This window comes from Aspergillus ruber (assembly GCF_000600275.1).
Source record: "Aspergillus ruber CBS 135680 unplaced genomic scaffold scaffold00025, whole genome shotgun sequence".
In the NCBI taxonomy this organism is placed as follows: Eukaryota; Fungi; Ascomycota; class Eurotiomycetes; order Eurotiales; family Aspergillaceae; genus Aspergillus; species Aspergillus ruber.
This window is the reverse complement of record NW_024467321.1, coordinates 236,465-255,314: the sequence shown is the minus strand read 5'-3', so window position 1 is coordinate 255,314 and position 18,850 is coordinate 236,465. Positions and strand designations below refer to the sequence as shown.

Below are 18,850 nucleotides of genomic sequence, written 5' to 3'. Positions count from 1 at the left end.
CCTACAGGGGACTGGACTTGGAATTTGCTAGGGCTTTGCTGCAGCGGACTTTACGTGTAGCGATACTTGAGACACGGATCCAATGCATTCAGTTCTAAGCCCCTATCCTCGATCTATTTCTGGTTTCTCAGTACATTTTTGCATCATGGTGCTGGATATACCCGGCTTTCATTACTTTTTGATTGGAACGGCGTTTGGATGGAACTAATCGGACCAGACTTTGTTATTCTGTCTGCCACCTAGTTGGCACTGCTTTGGATTTGCAATCTTGTTGGAAAGTTTTAAGACTCAGATTTAATGTTTCTTCCATGTGTTTTTATAACCGTTATCATTGTCGTTCAGTTAAGGTCTATAATCTGCATGAGTTATGCTAGAGAAATGGACTGTCCTGTATTTTACCTACGATGACTTGGTAGCTATGTCACACTCCGTAGATGGTAGGATCCGCAGGTCATATCCCGTGGGGTCATGGCGGGGTCTGCTGAACCAATCCAGTATTTCGCATTTCATCTTGTCAATTCACCTTCTTCACTCCACCAAATTACACATACAAACCATTAGCAAACCAAAAGACAACACCACCAAAATGACAACCTCTTACGAGAAAGCCCTTCACCAAATCGACCAAGCCCATTCCGAAGACCCTCACCGAATCCCCTACCCGAACGCCTCCCAACTCACATCACAACAAGATGAAGTCCAAGAAAACGAAACAATCCCCTACGAACTCCACTACGCCACCAAAATGACCCAGTACCTCGATAAACGCCAGCCGCACGCATCCGATTTCCTCCGCCTCGCTATCCGCGCTCAACACTTTCGTCGCTGGGAGGTTCCGAGGAACAGTTATCCGATGACTAAAATTGGTTATCATTCGTGGAGGAATTTTCTTGCGAAACGGCAGGCTGAGCTTGTTGTTGAGATCTGTGTGGAGAGTGGGTATACACAGGAAGAGGCGGAGAGGGTTGGTGCGTTGGTGAGAAAGGAGGGGTTAAAGCGTAACCCTGGGGAGGAGGATGAAACGCAGGTCCTGGAAGATGTGGCCTGTTTGGTATTCTTGGATGATCAGTTTGATGATTTTGAGAAGGGAATCAAAGATGAAGAGAAGGTGGTTACTATTCTGAGGAAGACGTGGGTGAAGATGTCCAGCAAGGGACAGGCGATGGCAATTGAGTTGAGTGGGGAGATGTCGGAGAGGGCGAGGGGATTGGTGCAGAAGGCTTTGAGTGGTTGATACTTTTGGTTGATTTGGCTCTATTGTACATTGAAAAGAAAAAAGCCCGCCGTGCTATATGGTATATCATACATCCAACGCCGAAAACAAGAAAAACGAAAAAATCGAAGAGTGGAAGGAAGGTGGGGAGGAGGGGAGATGGTTAGGCGGTGTCAATCAACCTCACTAGAGCAATAGCAGCACCAGCAGCGACACCACCGACAAAACACATCTCAATTCCTCCCCGGATACCAGCGACGATGTTCTCCCGTCCACTCCATCCACGCACGATGCACGTCTTGATATATCCAAATGCCAATAACGTCACTGCCATCACGCCGATGCTATAGTATAGCGCGACCAGAACCTGGTTGAAAATGAAATACGGAATCAGCGGGATGAATCCGCCGACAAAATAACAAATGGCCAGGGTAATGGCCGAGATCCATGCTTGGTTGCAGTCCGGTTGCGATTCTTTGTGGTGAAAGGTTATGAGAAACTCGAGGAGGCGGTCATGAGAAGCATGCAGGGAAGCGTTAATTTGGCTGACGACGTCGGAGGGGATACCGTGGGAGGCAAAAATGTTGTGCACAATGGCACCAGTTTCGATGGGCGAGGTTTCGATCAATTCTTTTGTTTCGCGCACGGTGGTTTCATACGACTCTCTACTTCAATTAGAACCTGCATCCCGACACATGCATTTAAAGGAAAAACATACGCTTCACTCTTTGCGCCGACATAACCACCCAATCCCATCGAAAGCGCACCCGCCGTCAACTCCGCCAACCCTCCCAGAACAACAACCTTGGTGTTCCCCAGCGCAGACAAACCTGCACTCAGCGCAAACGGAACCGTCAATCCATCTGAAAGACCTAAAATTGCGTCCGCGACGATGCGCGGGTTGATGCGCGCGCGTGTGCTGCCACTGGAAGTACTGTTGGCGTCGTTACCATCATTATCGTCGTTTTCGAGGTTAGATGTGTTGTGGAATGTGCTATAGGAGCGTTGCGATTCGAGGTCTGAGTCGGAGGCGTGGAGGGTATCTGAGTCCTCGGGAGAGAGGAGTGGCTTTCCTGAGATAGGGTTAGCAAGGGTCTATGGAAATTGTTCGCGAAGGAATGAATACTCACTGCTATCTTTTGATTTGCGGTTGGTCTGGCCTGGAAAGAATCTTTGCTTGACGAATAAAAGCGCCATTTTGCCTTGACAGTATCTGAAGCTTCTCCGTGAAAATCGACAGGAACCGTTGAGCTCTGACGTCAGGGTCAAGTCAAGATTTTCTTTTTCTGACAGTCTAACGGTGACTTTGTACGGAGTATAGAACAACACGCAGTATTGGAAATAATAAGGAGAGATCAATCAACCTGAATAACTTAAGAGAGGAGGAGCCCGATCCTTTCCAACTTATATCTCCTCGCCTCCCAATGTGACAAAATTGCAACACTTGCCGTTTGGTAACAGATGAACTGACTTTCCTGGCCAATCAGGGCCCAGTCAAAAGTCAGCGGCGGAGATCTCTTCCATAATTTCCTATCGCCAAAATCAGCAGTGGCCAATGGATTCATAATTGTTGCTAATCCAGGATATGTGAGTGGTTGTTCTTGTTTTTCTAATGTTTCTCTATGATTGTTCTCTTTTGTTCTGCTTCTTTTTATTCGATGGGGCTTGTTATAGAAGGGTTAGGAGAGCTGTCATTGGTGTGTGAGTAGAGCGGAGTTATTAACCCTGTCAGCCCTATTACTGCCTATTGCCTACAGAGTATTCTCACTAACAAATAGAACAAATCAAGGTATCATTTACTAAAACCTGTACAAAAAGCCAAAGAAACTCCAAAGTCATAACATGCGATGCAATCTGATCATTTCGACCCGAATGCTTGATTATTGACAGACGAAGACACCTCCCTTAATACCCTTACAGAGCGAGGGCGAGACCAAGGATACCAGCGGCGCCAGCAACGGTGGCAGCCATGCCGGTCTGAGCGGGAGCAGCACCCTCCGAGGTGTCGCTGGCAGCAGCGCCAGAGCTCGACGAGGACGAAGACGACGAGGAGTCGTCAGAGCTGTCGTCGTCGTCAGAGTCCGAAGTAGAGGTAGAGGTGGTAGTAGCGCTGCTACCGGTGGAGGTAACAGTCGAGCCGGAGGTGGGGGTGGCAGAGACGCTAAGGCTGCTGTCGAGGTCCCAGAGGTAGCTCTGGACGCCGGTGGGGACACTGGACCACCAGTCTGGATACTTGCTGCTCTCGATGTCGTTGAGGACAGAAGTCTGGGCAGCGGAGTTGGTCAGGATGTTCTGAAGCCAGGTGCTGGGGATGGCGGTAGCGAGGACCTCGACGACGGAGCTGGGGACGTCAGGGATGTCGATGCCGGTGGGGATTGAAGAGAGGATGTCGGTTTGAGAGGCACTACGGTGTGTTAATCTTGATCTTCTTTCTGTCATTTAAATGTGAGAACTTACAGCGAGCCGAGGTCAGCGATGATGTCGGAGTCGATGTTGCCCTCCTGAGGGGCAGCCATAGCAGAAGCCGAGAGGAGGAGCAGAGAAAGAGTCTTGTAGTACATTGTGATGGTATGTAGAGTAGATACTTTTGCTTCTTAACAAAAAAGATTTGGGGTAACAAGAAAGGCCGAGAAAATATGCAAGAGAAGGAGGGTGATGAATCTGTGTCTGAAGAACCAACCTCAGTGGAGGCAACGGCCTCTTTAAATATCAACATCCTCCCATCCACCGTGGGATTAGCCCAGGAATACACGAGAACGCCTTGCCCGAACTCAAAGAAACAACCGAATCAGGGTCCATTGTGCCGCCAACACAAGCCGGCAGTATCTGGGCTAGTGGTGTTGGGCACGAGCCTTTCTCATTCGGCCCCCAACTCTCGTCGCCATACTAGCTTTGGTAGCGTTTGACTGCGCCAACCGGAGGCTGTCCGTGCAGATGCGCTGTCGACGCCGATCACCGGGCAATGCGGCTCTGCCTCGTATTCAGACAGGATGATGTTCATTAGTGAGCCTTACTGAGCAGGTACCTGTACAAAGTATACGGAACAGAGTACGGAGTAGCCCGTACAGAATACAAGAAGAGTAGAATACAGGAGTAAGCCAACCTAAGAAATGATTATAATACTATACTAACACAGTTTAGAAGGAATAGCCTGGCTATGTACTCCATACTTGTAGAGTCAGCCCGTCCACTCCCAGACAAGCTACCCCCATAAAATTACCCTTTCTGGTTAAAGCGAGATCCTTCTTGGCACTTAATTTCCCTCTCATTCTCAAACAACACTCGTTCTCACATTCTTTGTTCGTCACAAGAACCCTACGCCAGCGCAATCGAGTCATTTCCGCGGGTTATCCCTATTGCGCGATTAATCAATCGACGGTCAATTCAATAGCGATCGCCAATCTCGATGTCTAGCCCTGTCTAGCCTTATATTGTTCTTTCACCGTATGGCGTCCTGTGCCGCTGGACAAGGCAGACTAGCACTGATCGCGGGGATGATTGTGTGATGGGGCTGATTTTGGTGTTCTTCCGGCAGTTCCGGTCCCATCGCCTAGCCGGCCAATTAGAGGGAAGAAACTCCATGTAGGCGGGCATATAAATCACTTCAATGTAAGTTAAGTGCCTTCGGGCATTTGGTCAATTTGAAACGATACAGAGAAGATTAGCATGGCCCCTGCACTAAGGATGACACGCTCAATCAAAGAGAAGCTACCAGTTTTTTTATATTCTTTACTGGGCTAAATTGATGGTTTTTGCCTAATTGGGATTTATAAGTTGCAGTGAGAGTGCGTTCGAAACCGCTGTGCTGCAACCCACTGGTGCTTTTTTTTTTTTTTTTATTGTTCCCTACAACTTCAAGTACGAACATGGCCCAAAACCAGAGCCAAGTTCATCGGCCACAATTTCCAGGCGAACCCCAACATCTTTACAGGGAAACTGTAACACCCTCTCTTCCTCGATATCAATGTCACTCCGTAGAAAAAGATAAATACGCGACAGAAATGGGTCACCTCTTTAAAGGCAGGATGTAAATGCTGCACGCGCTCATAAATGCTGAACTGGTGCCATCGACCCATGCATAGAGTCAGATCATCTCTAGTCCAAGTTCAAGCAGCATCGTCGGCAGAACGGAGCGTAGATCAATTCGATCTCCTGAATCGAATCCCAGAAGCAGGAATACCGGGATCTCAGCACTTTGCAGACGAAGGATGTTCTTTCTTCAAAATCTCGTGAAATGGGATGTATAGCGCTTTACAAACCTCGCAAGTGAGGTATTCTTCATAGACGCGCGGGTAGCAGTCAAGGCCAACAGACAGTTTCTCTACGCTTTCACTGACTGAGCTTAGTGCGTGGACGATGGGTTCGCCTTTTGAAGAGCACTTTGTCGAGCCATGAACATGCTAGGCCCAGGTGGAGGTTCTTGGAAGTCTTCGTCTAACCAAGGAGAAACAGGACATCCTCTTCTGTAACAGTCGACCAGGCCAGTACCAGGGTGCATAGGTTCCCAAGGTTGCACTTGAACTTTGGTTGGCGTGCTTGTTTTAGTTCCATGATATCCCTCAGCCGGATAGCAGCCACATATTGGAGTGCCAGTAAATAAAACCACCCCATAAATTGTTCCTTGTTGTAGATGGACGGAAACCCTTCTATTTCCTCCAACTCGCCTGGTAGGTGACCGCATGGCTTTGAAAACGGCATATTCCCACTATAACCAACCATCTGAAGCGCCTTAAATTGCGGCAGTATGTTATTGACGCTAGAAGTGCATGCTTCACCATCCGACCAGGATACCCAGCTTGCCAAGCGAACGAGAAATCTAAGCAAATCGTCCTCAAATTAAGGAGCTTGGAGATACAAACCGTCCAGAAGGTATGGAGATCCCCTTCGTAGAGCGCCTGGATCCATCCATCTGCATCAGGAAATCGAGCTCGCTGGATGAGGTCGATTGTTTTGTCAACCACGTCGATGAGTACTGTCCGTTCTCGGGGCCAATCCCGCAAATGCCATGAATTCAGCCAGCTTAACCATTCAACATCTGTATAATACTGCCGGAAAAACACCACATGATACATGAAATCTGCTAATTCCGGTCTTGCGAAGAAGGTACGCAGGAGTTGGAGTGGTGAGCGGAGACGAGACGCATCCCAGTCTACAGTAATTCTTCGGTATAGAGAAGGCTCAGCAGAAGCTCGTAAAGCCCTGCAGGTCTGAAAATGTAGATTGGTTATCTAGTGGGAGGTATTCGAGGGTTTTTTTTTTTTCTTTTCCCAGCAATCTCAATCTTGTGGAAGTGGGTGGAATGTACCAGCGAAAGATGGCATTGGTTTGACGGGCAAACATTAGTGTAATGCGTTGATGATTTGGATACAATATGGATGGCTGATGGGAAACTGGTTGTTTGATGAATAGTGGGAGCACGACAAAAACTCACATGCCACACATTGGATGACGAAATACTTCTATCATTGAAAAGGTCTAGGAATACGATTTCTTACCCATATGAAATCACATATAGTAAGTCATTTTGACAAAAACACCGTTGTATATTAAAGAAGTGTAAACATAATTATCATGCAATACCTGTTTATCCAGTACAGTACAGAGTATCCGTTCGTAATTAATGTACAAGTTTTCATATGGAAAATATACAATCAAAACCCATCACATTGCGTCAGGTATTTAATCAAGCACCCCCCTCCCTCTTTGCATACTCCTCCTCCATCCTTTCCTCATACAACCGATCCGCCTCCTCCTTACTCAACGCCCGATCGCTCCCCGCATTCTCCAAAAGATCCGAATTCTCAGCCGCAATGTATCCGGGCGCCGTTACCACGCCACCGGAGCCAGTGCCCACGAGACGGCCGCTGCTATTGTTTTCCATGCCCGAGAGGGCTTCGATGGAGGCGTGGCCTGCGGAGCCAGAGGGGCGGGTTTCGTTGGAGGATTTGGTCTGGTCGTAAGTGGGGATTGGCATTTTGGGCTGTTTTGATTCAATGAGTGTTGTTATGTGGAGGTTTTGTATCTGTGCGTGTTCGTAGGAGTGATAATGTTCTGGGGATAGATGGATGAGGTAGCAATGTACAAAGTACGGATGTAAGTATATTTATATCGACTCAACTGTGGCGATAAGAGCGGGACGTCATTGCTAGATAGGAACGGTGGCTATAGTGGCTGTGCTATGACTGAGTCAATGCCGTTTATGGTAACGTTATTCATCGTCCGCCACTTCAGCCGTTTCGTTCTAAACATAGCGAAGCGACTAACATAATTTTTAGGCTACATCAAATACTTCCATTTTTAAGCCGCTTCTATTCAATTCCAAAATTTACAGATGCTAGAAACCTCTTCTTCACCCTCGAGCATATAGCTCAAGAACTGATGAAAAGGAAATGAAGAAATGTCCTCGAGAGGAACGGTGCCAAAGAATACGCCTGTCAATGACCCGAAGGCCGTTGAACGGACTGCTCCGCCGCGCTGTGCAATGCAGGGCCCAATCCGTGGTAAGCCGCCTACTTGAGCGCAGCCACCCAAACAAGGTAAGTATGAAGAAAAAAAAAAAAAAAGTCTAAAGGGTGGCGGGGAGAAAAGGTTTATATAAGGATGAGTGGGGAAAGGGCGATGCACTAGTGTTAAGCGAGAGCTAATTAAAGAATATTATTGGTGACTGTATACCCCTTGCTTATTCAGAATAAAATATGTTTGCAGTGTTTGTATATCACTTTGGGGCATTCGAAAGCCTTGTATATTGGAGATACGCTAGCTACCAAGGGCCGACACAGTATATACTCGAAAGTAAAAAGTATACGTAAATCAATAAGTATGTATCTACTCAGCGCTCAAGGCAAGACATGCATCCACAGCTAAACCAACCCTGTATACCGTCAGCTCCTACCCTATGTTGGTTAACCATTTACGGATCTACTTACCTCCCCTGCTTTATCTTGACCACATCGTCAATGACTTCCCGGTCGAGATTAGGAAACATGTTTGACAATGTTTCTACTACATCATTGTGCTCCACACGCTGTATCTGCCGCGCCTGTGCATCTTCCGCGCTGGCTTGACGCGCAGCCGCATCCTGTGCATCCAAAACACGTTCAAGATGCTGCTGTGCCCGTGGCCTCTCACCTGACCGTCGTTCCTCAGTACTATGACGAGGAGGTTGGTACACGTTAGGAGAAAGTCGCGGGGGTGCCGGAGATAAAGGTGATGCGCCAGACGGTGAGTGTCGATCTTGCGGCGAATCCGGCTCGTCTGAGAACATTCTTCCGATTGTCGACAATGGCTTCTGAATAGTCCGCAGCAACCCGGCGACCGGCGCCGTATCTTCGTCGCTGGATGGATCCTTTCGCCCCATGTTCCGCTGACCTTCGACAGAACTCCGCGCTGACTCTTGCGGACTGTCCGAACGCTCTGCTGCTTTCTGCTCCATGGTCTCGGTTTGGCGGTTCTGCTCGGCAATAGCAGATACAGCAGCCTCGACATTGTGCTCAAACTCTTCGTCGCTCACTGTCAAACTTGTCCTGTCAAGTGTTTCAATGAATTGAATGGCTCCAGACAATGAAGACAGATAGTAGCCTGCTTCCCCCCCAAGCTTCTCCTGGTTGCGGAAACGAAGAATATACTGAATGTTAGAAACCAAATGTTCAGGGTTGGCTCGTAGCACCACAAAAATCAGCAGTGGCACGAATGAATCAGCCGAAGTATCTCCTTTCTTGGAATTCCTTAGTAGACCTACAAAATTGTATCAGCATTATCCTTATTCGCGATCTGCGAAACCTGATCACTTACCAAAAATAACTTTGCAGCAATTCAAAATGCAAATAACCTTATCGCGCGGTGCCCGGTACCCGTTGATCTTCATGAGCTCTGCTCCATGTCAGGTATATGCATCACAGGATATAAAAGAAATATTCACCTTGCTGCGCTAGATTAAGAAATCGACGACCATGATTATTCACTGACGAAATATCCAGATGCTCTTCCCGTACCCAGCTATAGATCTTCATCTTCTGTGCGAGGACGTCATCCCGCTCAATATCTTCCTGGTGTTGACCTCGTCTCCACGGCCCATGAAGCCTTTCAAGTTCTCTCCGCTTGCTTCGACTTGCACTCCGCGGGATCGAGGGTGGTTGTGGGATAGCCGGGGAAAATGTCTGCGAATATAATCGATTCATCACAAGCTTCTCCATTCCCTCCTTGGCATTATCGAATTCATTGTCCGAAACGTCCCTCCAAACCTCACACATAGCCATCTTGTTCGTAATGAACGCCAGGAAGTCACTAATAATCTTAACCTGTTCATGGACCATCCATTGTCTCTTTCCGAATTCGTGAAGAAACGAGCGCAGGAATTTAGCAACAGGGTCTGCAGTACGATGACGTAGTTGTTCCAGGAATCGATGAAAGTCGAATCGTTTCTCAGGCTCAGGTGGTGGAGGTGCTGTAGAACTTGAGGAACGCCGGCTTAACATATCTTCATCGTGTATATGTGGGTTGCTAGGGGCGCGTGCAGGCTGCTTTTCGGACGAAGAGGGTGCTGTTCCAGCCGGGCCAGGGGCGACTTCGACTTTCTTTTTGTGGTCCAAGCTTGATTTGCGAGGTGGGTAATTACCAAAGAACTGTTCAGCAAGTTCCAAACGTGGCGAGATTAGCTGCTCTGGACCTTCCTGAAATTGTCCCATAATGCTCTGGATTTCGGGCTGCGAGGAGTCTTGGTCCCGGCCATCTTCCGCACCTAGCATTCCCTTGTTGTCACCTAGCACTTGCCCCCCAGGAACATCCGGCAGCTCTTTCTCGTTCCATTCCGAAGATAGATCGATTGGAGATTGCGGAGGATGCGTAGGTTTGTTGGTGTTAGCTGGGTTGAGGTAGACTTCGTCCTTAGCCGGCGGCGGAGGGGGTGCGTCGCTGGACGACGATGGTCGGTCTTCGGGTATATTAGTCGACACCGAAAGTCCCTTCATTTTCTCCGGAAGCGACTCATTGCGTGACGGCGTAGTGGGCGGAGCCTTCATGGTAGGTGCAGCCGTTTCTGGCTCGTGCGGAGTTTCTGGCTTCATCCCGGTCTCCTGTACATTCTCCTTTTCCGTAGTCGTGACCTCCATCACTGGTTCCTGACAGATCGACTCAGTCACCTGCTGCAATTCTTCGGTCCCTTCATGGGGAGGGGTTGGATAAGCATCTCCCTGCCCAGTAAGACTCGGGGAAGCTGGCGGTTCGGTGGTAGACATAAGCTATCTGCATGCGATTCCCAACGGTAAATTAGTAGGTGAGGAGCGCGGTTCAAGCGGGAACTTGGAGCATCATGAGGTGTGATCTAAAGTCTATCAGTGAGCTCTGCTGCAAATGCCAGACAGAGGAAAGAGTTGTTGTTCATTTCATCCTCGAGAATAATCGACAAAGCGCCGCGGCGGGCATCATGGTGGACCCACTTCGTACGGGGCTTGGATCATCATTGTCCCGGATAAGCCGACAGATTACTACGGTTGCCCCGAGGAATACATTTATTCAAACACGCCAGTGTCAATGTGTGGGATTTTTTTCTCCTTAAGCACGGCGGGACCCGTGCTCCCAAGTGAAGAGACATGCGATTTGCTACGGCAACGAGGGCCAGACAGTTTCCGAGCCCACAATGTTCACCGGGATATCCAGATCCATGACGCTAAAGATGATGGTCAACTCTTGAAGACTGTTCCTGCTCACTTGACCTTCATTTCGACTGTGTTGTCATTAAGGGGGGACCATTTTCACTCTCAACCCCTGGTGGACAAAGAAAGTCAATCCGTGCTCTGTTGGAACGGGGAGGCTTGGAAAGTAGCCGGAGAACCTGTTCAGGACAATGACACGAAATTGATTTTTCAACTATTCTTGCAGGCAGCTAAACCATCATCTGCATCTGGGGATGTTGTTCAACGGTTTGCGGATCTGATCAGTAGCATATCAGGCCCTTTCTCATTCGTGTTTTATGATGCTCTCAGCTCGAAATTGTTCTTTAGCAGGGATTGTCTGGGGAGGCGGTCTCTTCTGCTTGGTATCAATGAGAATGGAAGCTTAAAACTTTGCAGTTTGTGTGATGGCACATCTTCAACTGTTTTCGAGGAAGTTGATACAAATGGAGTGCACATGATTGATCTCACGGCTCCTGGTACGACTACAGCGTATAGCATTCAAACTCTACCTTGGTCGAATGATAAAGACTTACGAGCGAACTGCCCCGTACGTGACAGTCCTAGTGCTGGTGGGAATTTGTACTGACGGAGTGTAGATAAACCCAATCCCACCAATGAACAAATCCGTCCCCAACGGCAATCCCAGCTTAACCATAGAATCAACTGTCGTCGGTGAGCTCGAGCAAAAACTCCGCCAATCCCTCAAGCCGAGGGTCAAAAACGTCCCAGGCCAAGGTCAAGGCCAGGACGCAACAAAAGTAGCCGTGCTATTCTCCGGTGGCCTCGACTGCACGCTCCTCGCCAGACTCTCCCACGAAATCCTGCCAAGCAATGAAACAATCGACCTCCTCAACGTTGCCTTTGAAAACCCTCGTGTTGCAGCAGCAGCCGCAAGAAGCAAAGAAACCCCCACGGAATCAGTCTACGAAAGCTGTCCAGACCGTATAACCGGACGATCAGCATTCGCAGAGTTACAAAGGATCTGTCCAGACCGTAAATGGCGACTTGTTGCAATCGACGTACCCTACATGGAAACAATTTCCCATCGAGATCGCATAAAACGCCTCATGAGACCACATAATACCGAAATGGACCTTTCAATCGCATGCGCGTTATACTTTGCATCCAGGGGACAAGGTACGGCGTACGAAGGCGAAGAAGCATTCCCTTACACAACCCCTTCCCGTGTTTTACTCTCAGGGCTCGGCGCAGACGAATTATTTGCTGGGTACGGCAGGCACGGAGTCGCATTCAATCGCAACGGATATCAAGGTTTGATCGACGAAGTACATCTAGATGTCAGCCGTCTTGGGAAACGAAACCTCGGCCGCGACGATAGAATCCTCTGCACCTGGGGTCGCGAAGCACGGTATCCATTTCTTGACGAGGAGTTTGTGTCTTGGGTTTTGCAGACCCCGATCTGGGAAAAGTGTGGATTTGGAATGGCTGATTCTGAAATCCCGGAGTCAGAGAAGGGGCTTGATGCAGAGAAGAAGGCACTCAGGCTTGTTGCTATCAAGTTGGGTATGGAGAAGGTCTCGCGGGAGAAAAAGCGAGCTATTCAGTTTGGGTCTAGGACGGCTAAGATGGAGAAGGGTCGTACGAAGGGGACAGATGCATTGAGCTAATTCTATTGATACCGGATACGTATTGCATATTTATTGTGAGTGGTTGGATACTCGAGCGAAACTATAATCTCTGGCCTTCTATCGAGTGAAGGGGGCATGATATCTTAGTTTTCTCAATCTCTGACAGAAAACATAATTCGTGACGGGACAGAATTTCCAAACGTTCTCAGAAACTATCCGGTAGTCGAAAACCTGCTGCTTTTCAAGGTTTCAAGGACATGTCGGGCTTGGGATGAAGCTTTAAAAGGCAAGTGTCACACTAGACGGTGTCTTCCGTGCTTATGACTGAACTGCTATGAAGAAAGAGATGTAGCGTTGGTGAATAGTTCCACAGGCATCTAGAGTGGATATCCACTTATCAATCACTCAAGTTTGTTAAATGATGATAAGAAATCGATAATCTCGATTAAAGCGAAGAGAGTCAATCGAGAGCACCAAGGAAATGAAGAGAAGAAAGAAGGAGCTCTCCTTCCGATTAGGGCCACCCCAAAGCCCCAAATCCCACTAACCAACAACAGAAAGCGGTATACTCCGCCAGAACGCTCTGGCCCCTTTGATAGATCCTTCCTCTTCAGCATCCTCTACCTTATTTACACTGAGTACGATGCAAATGCAACGTACAAACCAGCAATGATGACAAAATTTCAGATACTTCCGAAACCTGCTCCCTGTCCCCTCTTCCACATTGTTTATCATTAGTTCTTGCTGCCTTTGACTTCGTTCATTGGCCTCCTTCACGCTGCAATTGTTGGTTGTTAGAAGAAGAGGTATGGATGGGTTGTTGGTCAGAGGATAGATGGTAAATGGTGTATCTATGGAAGAGAAGAGAGTTGGTTTATGAGGGGTTTAAAAGGCAAGTCTGAGCTGGTAGTGTGTACTTTACATCGATGGAGACGCAATAATAAACTACATGGAGCATGATCTACTTGTACGAATTTGATATGGACGTAGTGAATTGAATTCAAGTTGACAATCTGGTAGCGATAAAAAGTAAGCAAACTATTAAGCACGATCACGAGTCAATCGTACTACAACCGCAAAACAGTCGTAGGAGACGTCAGAACCGATCGGCCAACACGCAGAAAAACATAGAACCAAAAAAAGAAAACGATAAGAAACTTTTAACCGCCAAAACTGACAATTACGTCTGACGTACAGTGACAGGGCTCAAGGCTCCGCTCACCGCTCAAAAACCACATAATAAACAACCCGGAAAACAACACGCCAACACAGCGGGGATATAGAACTAAAAAGCAACAAAACTAAATTATGCCTTGTTCTGGGCAAGAGCCTTCCAGTATGCCTCACGCTTCTGCGACTCCTCAAGAGAACTTTCAAGCTCAGCAATTCGGTGTTCCAATTCATCCTGTCGCTGCAACTTGCGAGCTCGAGACTTGCGGGCGGCCTCGGTATTCCGGGCACGTTTCATTGCAACTGGGTCGTTCGAGTCAAACTTGATGACAGGCAAAGGCTTGCGCTGACGAGCATTTACTCCAGCGACAGACGAAGGTTTGGTAGAGGACGCACGCGAAGGAGAAGGAGAAGGAGCGAGTTGAGGTGCAGGAGACGAGGGAACATTGACCACCGGAGATGGAGGAACAGGGAGGACTGAAGCCTTAGGGGGAGGCATGGCCGCGGCGACCTCCATGGCAGTAGAGTCAAATGCAGCCGAGAAGGCATCGGTGTCATTAGTGGGGAAAAGAGGATCCCACTGCTCGTGGCCTGGCGGGAACTCCAACTCCGTGAACATGGGGGAAGGGTCTTGGCTGAAATATCCGGGCGACTCGAAGGACGGCGTGCTCAAATCCGTAAGAGAAGCCGACGGCGGGGCCGAGGCATCCATCATCAGATCCTGGGGCGAGATAGTGCCCGAGGGAGCACCAGCTATCGAGTCAGGAACTGGCCCCAAACCCGCAGTAGAGAATTGCTGAGGGGAGAGCACAGTGGTGTCGAAGTCGTTCCCAAAGGGGTGCGACGGGATATCATTAAAAAAATCAGACATTTCCAGGCCTTGGATGAGATTAGACTGCGACATGAGGCGGCGACGCTGGTAATTCTGAAACTGTTTCCACTGTAGCTGTTTCTGATACTGACGATTCCAAGTGGAATAACTACCGGAACTGTTGAAGAGTGGAACGGGAGGACGGGGCGAATTAAAAGGCACAGAGGCGGCGTGATAACGCGAAGCGTACTTCCGAACGGAAGTATTGGAGTGATTAAACGACGAAGACAATGAAGACTGAGGAAATCCGGTCGGCTGCGGAAGAGACCTGGTCACTAATTGACTGGGCTGCTGCTGAAGCTGTCGAAGACGATTCTGCTGGGACTGGACCAGGAAAGGTTCCAAGGCCGAGGGTTTATGGGTTGTAGTTGTTGGAGCAGGCGCACGCGAAGGCGTTGTCGTCGGCACGGGCGCGGGTGTTGTTGGAAAGAGCACAAAGTCCTCCTGAAGGGAGTTGTTGCCGCTGTTGTTGTTCTTGTTGTCTTTGGATTCTGATTTGGGAGCCTGAGGCTGCGAAGGAGATGAGGGAAGCCATGGTTGCTGATTGGTATCCGTGATGAACGACGTTAAGTCGAACGTAGAAATGTTGTTGTTGGAAGAACTTGAGCTACTCGAGGCGAGGCTAAAGTTCAGAGGTTCTGGGATGGGAGACTCTGAAGGAGGAATAGAAGAGGCACGAGGCTGAATCGACGTAGTCCGTAAAGGATTAATGGTGTCTGTCTCGAAGGAGAAAGACGGGCTCTCAAAGACTGAAGAGCTTAGCAGGAGTTCATTTTGACGGTGATTAAAGTCGGTAAGTGGAAGCTCTAGATTCTGAATGGTGAAGTTGGAAAGATAATATCAAATAAAAGGTGGTGAATGATAGCAGTATTTTATGCAGAGAAGGAGAGGAGTAGTGTGGAAGAATTGAAGCGAGAAAAAAAGAGAAAAATAGCGACCAGGCAGCGAGAGGGGGAAATCAGGCACTTCTTAAACTGCCCGTTCTCCCGTGCGCCCGTGACCTCACTCAGACCAATCAGAGTTTGCACTGCCCCGGTCAGTTTCTCTAGTCCATATTAGGACTAGTATGGCCCGTGCTTAGCGACACCAACTGTGACTCACACCTACTGAGGTCTGTAATTGGCCAATTCTGCACTTCCCCTAAAAGCATATACGAGGTACCTGCGACTACACGGGAAATTGCGTTGCGCACAAAGTATCTCAGAATATCGGTCTGGATGGATCAGTAAGGCCATAGTGATGAAATCAAGGCCATTGGCCAATAATAGATAAAATAATCGAGTACTAGGCATCACAGCGACAGTTCCTACGGCGCATTTCTGCGTCAACATTCAAGGCAGCCACCGGCTAAGCCTTCCCCATCATGCATCTGGTCCACGATCTTTCCCTAATTGACTCCCCGCTTGAGCCTCACTGCGGCTGAACCTTTTTTCAAGAGTTGACGTCGTCAAAAGCGCGTCCTCCGTTAACACTTGGGCACTTGTACGGATACATACACTACTACTCCGTCGGACTCCCGATCGAGTTAGCCCGACCGCTGCAAATCCCGCGGGTGTTCGGCGACACGGTGTTATCATCACTCCCCCTCGGCTATTCTCGCTGTTGTTCAATCGACCACGTAGGCAATGCGGTTCTTTCGCTTACTGTATTTACTACAACACGGGAAATACAAAAATAATGATAGAACAAGAATAAGAATACTCTATTAATTATTACCTACTGGAGATTATACATGGACCGACCGAAGCCAGCCCAACATTAACAGCGGTACTAATGATAATCGCGGTCAGTCAGAGAGGAGACATCCAAACACGACTGCATCCGCTTCTTTTCCCCCACAGGGTATCAACGCAAAAAGCAACCCAATAGCAACAAAACAAACAAACAACAGCAAGCCAACAACGCGTCACATGGTATCGATCTAGTCTGCGCACAACGGGAACACACAACGAGGCCGTGTCCGGGTATCGTTGCGAGGGGATATCATAAAGGAATGGAAAAAACTGACTTCGACAAGCAGAAAAGAAATGTCAAAGCAGCATTGGGTATCATTGACACTGTGCTCAATGGTGAGGTATCCAGAGAGAACATGCGCCAGTGCGAAAAAAAAAAAAAAAATCCAACAAACAAACATGAACTCTTTTTTTTTTCTGATTTTTGTGCTCTTTTCTCGTTCTCACTTGTTCGTTTTTAGAAATTATGCAAAACAGCTTCGTAGAATGCAAAAACTTCAACTCACGGTCGAGGCACTAAGGGGCAAGTAGGGTTGATCCCACCATCGCTCGTATTCCACGATGCGCCTCGGACGACTGATAGTTCATGCGGCAGCCTGGACAGGAGTGGAAGAAGTGACGTTGTTGGTCTTGGACTCCTCAGCAGGGGCCTCAGCGGGCTTGGATTCCTCCTGGGCGGGCTTCTCCTCAGCGGGAGCGTCCTTAGCGACAGGCTCGGGCTTGTCCTCAGCCTTGGCCTCGGAGTCGGCAGGAGTCTCCTCCTTCTGGTTGTCCAACTTCACAGCCTTGCTAGGCTTGCGGAAAAGACCGCCGAGCTTGTTGCCCTTCTTGCCCTCAGCGTCCTCAGTGTCGGAAGAGTCACCCTTTTTCTTACCAAAGTTGCCGAAGAAAGAGGTGCGGCGTTTGTCCTTGGGGGTCTCAGCAGGAGACTGGGCGGCAGAAGCGTCCTTGGCGGCCTCGCCGTCAGCGGGAGCGGTCACGCTCTCAGGCTCGATGGGCTTGCCAGCAGCACCCTCGACAGGGTTATCGAGCTGGGGGGCGGTGCTGGCGACCGAGGACTCAGCGGGAGCGGCGGCCTCCTTCTCAGTCTTCTCCTGAGAGGGGCTGCTGACCTTCTGAAAGAAGTTGCCGAACAAGGAGCTGCGCTTAGACTTCTCAGCCTTCTTGTCTTTCTTCTCTTCCTTGTCGTCCTTCTTCTCCTCCTTCTTCTCCTCCTTGTTCTCTTCCTTCTTTTCTTCCTTGTTCTCTTCCTTCTGCTCGGCCTTGTTCTCCTCCTTGTTCTCAGCAGATTCGACGGCAGGGGTAGCTATAACCAGTTAGCCTTATGCTGCTACGTAGTCCCAGTACGGTGTACTCACCCTCGGCAGGAGTCTCAGTGGCCTGAGCAGATTCAGCAGGAGCTTCGGTGTTGGCCTCAGTCTTGGCCTCCTCAGGCTTCTCTTCCTTCTTCTCCTCGGTTTCCTCCTTCTTGCCGAGGAGGGATCCGAAGAGACTAGCGCGCTTGCGAGACTGAGAACGGCTCTTGGCGGACTTGTCCTTGTTTTCCTTGTTCTCGGCGCTCTCCTCAGCAGGAGTGGCCTCCTCCTTGGGCTCCTCCTTAGCCTCTTCCTTGTTCTCAATGGGCTTCTTGGCAGCCTCAGCGCCAGCGGGCTTGTCTGGAAGTTGTTAGCTTGCAATCACTTAGGACTCGGGAATTGTCACTTACTCAGCTTCTCGAGCTCAGCCTTGTAACCATCGCTGCCGGTGATAGCCTCCTTCTCAGACTTGGCGTCGGCGATCCTGGCCTCGAGAGCAGCGACCCAGCTGTCACGCTCAGCAGCGTTGCCGGCCTGGAAGGTGTGTTTGGTACCGTTCACCTTGAAGAGGAACTCGGTGGCACCCTCCTTGGTGAGGTCGGTGGCATCGGCCTGTTCTTGTTAGAGCCAACCATCGAAGCTGAATGATATCGAGCACATACCAAGCCGAAAATACCAGCGGGGGTGGCCTTGTCTTCAGCGCGCTTGGTGAAGAAAAAGAGACCCTTACCGGTCTGGCTAGCCCAGGCGGCAATAGGGTTGGCAACAGCGGGCTTCTCGTGCTGGTGGAAGACAGCGAGTTGCTTGGCCTCGACAGCATCATCCTGGAAGTAGAAGAAACGCTTGGAGAAACGGAGAGACCTGTTCGTTATTAGTATCTTGTTCATTATGTTCTGGATACCTTCTAGAAACTCACTTGACCAGACCAGGGGCCTTGTAGCCAAGCTGGCCCTCGCTGGCAGGAGTCACTTCATCCTTCTTGTTCTCATCCTTGGACTCTTCGGTGGGCTTGTCGGCATTCTCAGGGGTAGCAGCAGCCTCGGTGGTCTCCTGAGGGGTCTCCTCCTTGGGAGCTTCGGGCTGCGCAGGGGTCTCAGTAGCGGGAGTCGACTCAGTGGGCGCAGGAGTGGTCTCGGTGGCAGGAGCAGCCGCAGGGGTCTCCTCGACGGTCTTTTGGGGCTCAGAAGACATGGTGGTGAAGATTAGGCGTTATTATAAGACGGTATAGAGGATTAAAAAGAGAAATATAAGGGAAGGATCTCGATTAAAAACGTTCGAGAAAAAAAAAAAAAAAAAAAAAAAAAAAAA

General features: G+C 49.2%; 8 protein-coding genes across 8 annotated transcripts; 2 read left to right on the top strand and 6 right to left on the bottom strand.

The window, feature by feature from the left end:
* Positions 1-586: 586 nt before the first annotated feature.
* EURHEDRAFT_461947 (DUF4202 domain-containing protein) lies at positions 587-1,234 on the top strand (the record flags this gene model as incomplete). Its single annotated transcript, XM_040784764.1, has 1 exon — positions 587-1,234. One exon carries the CDS (start codon positions 587-589, stop codon positions 1,232-1,234), a length of 648 nt encoding a protein of 215 aa, XP_040636437.1.
* A 142-nt stretch (positions 1,235-1,376) lies between these two features.
* EURHEDRAFT_379880 (VIT1/CCC1 transporter family protein) lies at positions 1,377-2,410 on the bottom strand (the record flags this gene model as incomplete). Its single annotated transcript, XM_040779219.1, has 3 exons — positions 1,377-1,878; positions 1,932-2,286; positions 2,344-2,410. 3 exons carry the CDS (start codon positions 2,408-2,410, stop codon positions 1,377-1,379), a joined length of 924 nt encoding a protein of 307 aa, XP_040636436.1.
* A 717-nt stretch (positions 2,411-3,127) lies between these two features.
* On the bottom strand, positions 3,128-3,774 carry EURHEDRAFT_404909 (uncharacterized protein; the record flags this gene model as incomplete). Its single annotated transcript, XM_040780348.1, has 2 exons — positions 3,128-3,617; positions 3,671-3,774. The coding sequence occupies 2 exons, from the start codon at positions 3,772-3,774 to the stop codon at positions 3,128-3,130; spliced, it is 594 nt and encodes a 197-aa protein (XP_040636435.1).
* A 2,972-nt stretch (positions 3,775-6,746) lies between these two features.
* EURHEDRAFT_415106 (uncharacterized protein) lies at positions 6,747-7,616 on the bottom strand. Its single transcript, XM_040782601.1, has one exon. It carries the CDS (start codon positions 7,185-7,187, stop codon positions 6,897-6,899), a length of 291 nt encoding a protein of 96 aa, XP_040636434.1. The 5' UTR covers positions 7,188-7,616; the 3' UTR covers positions 6,747-6,896.
* Positions 7,617-8,038: 422 nt separating this feature from the next.
* EURHEDRAFT_461723 (guanine nucleotide exchange factor VPS9) lies at positions 8,039-10,275 on the bottom strand (the record flags this gene model as incomplete). The annotated part of the gene is made up of 4 exons (XM_040784743.1): positions 8,039-8,084; positions 8,140-8,947; positions 9,005-9,085; positions 9,132-10,275. The coding sequence occupies 4 exons, from the start codon at positions 10,273-10,275 to the stop codon at positions 8,039-8,041; spliced, it is 2,079 nt and encodes a 692-aa protein (XP_040636433.1).
* A 466-nt stretch (positions 10,276-10,741) lies between these two features.
* EURHEDRAFT_461707 (asparagine synthetase domain-containing protein) lies at positions 10,742-12,512 on the top strand (the record flags this gene model as incomplete). Its single annotated transcript, XM_040784740.1, has 2 exons — positions 10,742-11,431; positions 11,481-12,512. 2 exons carry the CDS (start codon positions 10,742-10,744, stop codon positions 12,510-12,512), a joined length of 1,722 nt encoding a protein of 573 aa, XP_040636432.1.
* Positions 12,513-13,434: 922 nt separating this feature from the next.
* cpcA (amino acid starvation-responsive transcription factor GCN4) lies at positions 13,435-14,780 on the bottom strand. Its single transcript, XM_040777872.1, has one exon. It carries the CDS (start codon positions 14,545-14,547, stop codon positions 13,780-13,782), a length of 768 nt encoding a protein of 255 aa, XP_040636431.1. The 5' UTR covers positions 14,548-14,780; the 3' UTR covers positions 13,435-13,779.
* Positions 14,781-16,831: 2,051 nt separating this feature from the next.
* EURHEDRAFT_404905 (uncharacterized protein) lies at positions 16,832-18,733 on the bottom strand (the record flags this gene model as incomplete). The annotated part of the gene is made up of 5 exons (XM_040780347.1): positions 16,832-17,553; positions 17,606-17,902; positions 17,953-18,154; positions 18,205-18,403; positions 18,459-18,733. The coding sequence occupies 5 exons, from the start codon at positions 18,731-18,733 to the stop codon at positions 16,832-16,834; spliced, it is 1,695 nt and encodes a 564-aa protein (XP_040636430.1).
* Between the last annotated feature and the right edge of the window lie 117 nt (positions 18,734-18,850).

What these genes read in the sequence shown, in the direction of transcription:
- EURHEDRAFT_415106 (XM_040782601.1), bottom strand. Translation starts at nt 7,187, where the DNA reads ATGCCAATCCCCACTTACGACCAGACCAAATCCTCCAACGAAACCCGC.
- cpcA (XM_040777872.1), bottom strand. Translation starts at nt 14,547, where the DNA reads ATGTCGCAGTCTAATCTCATCCAAGGCCTGGAAATGTCTGATTTTTTT.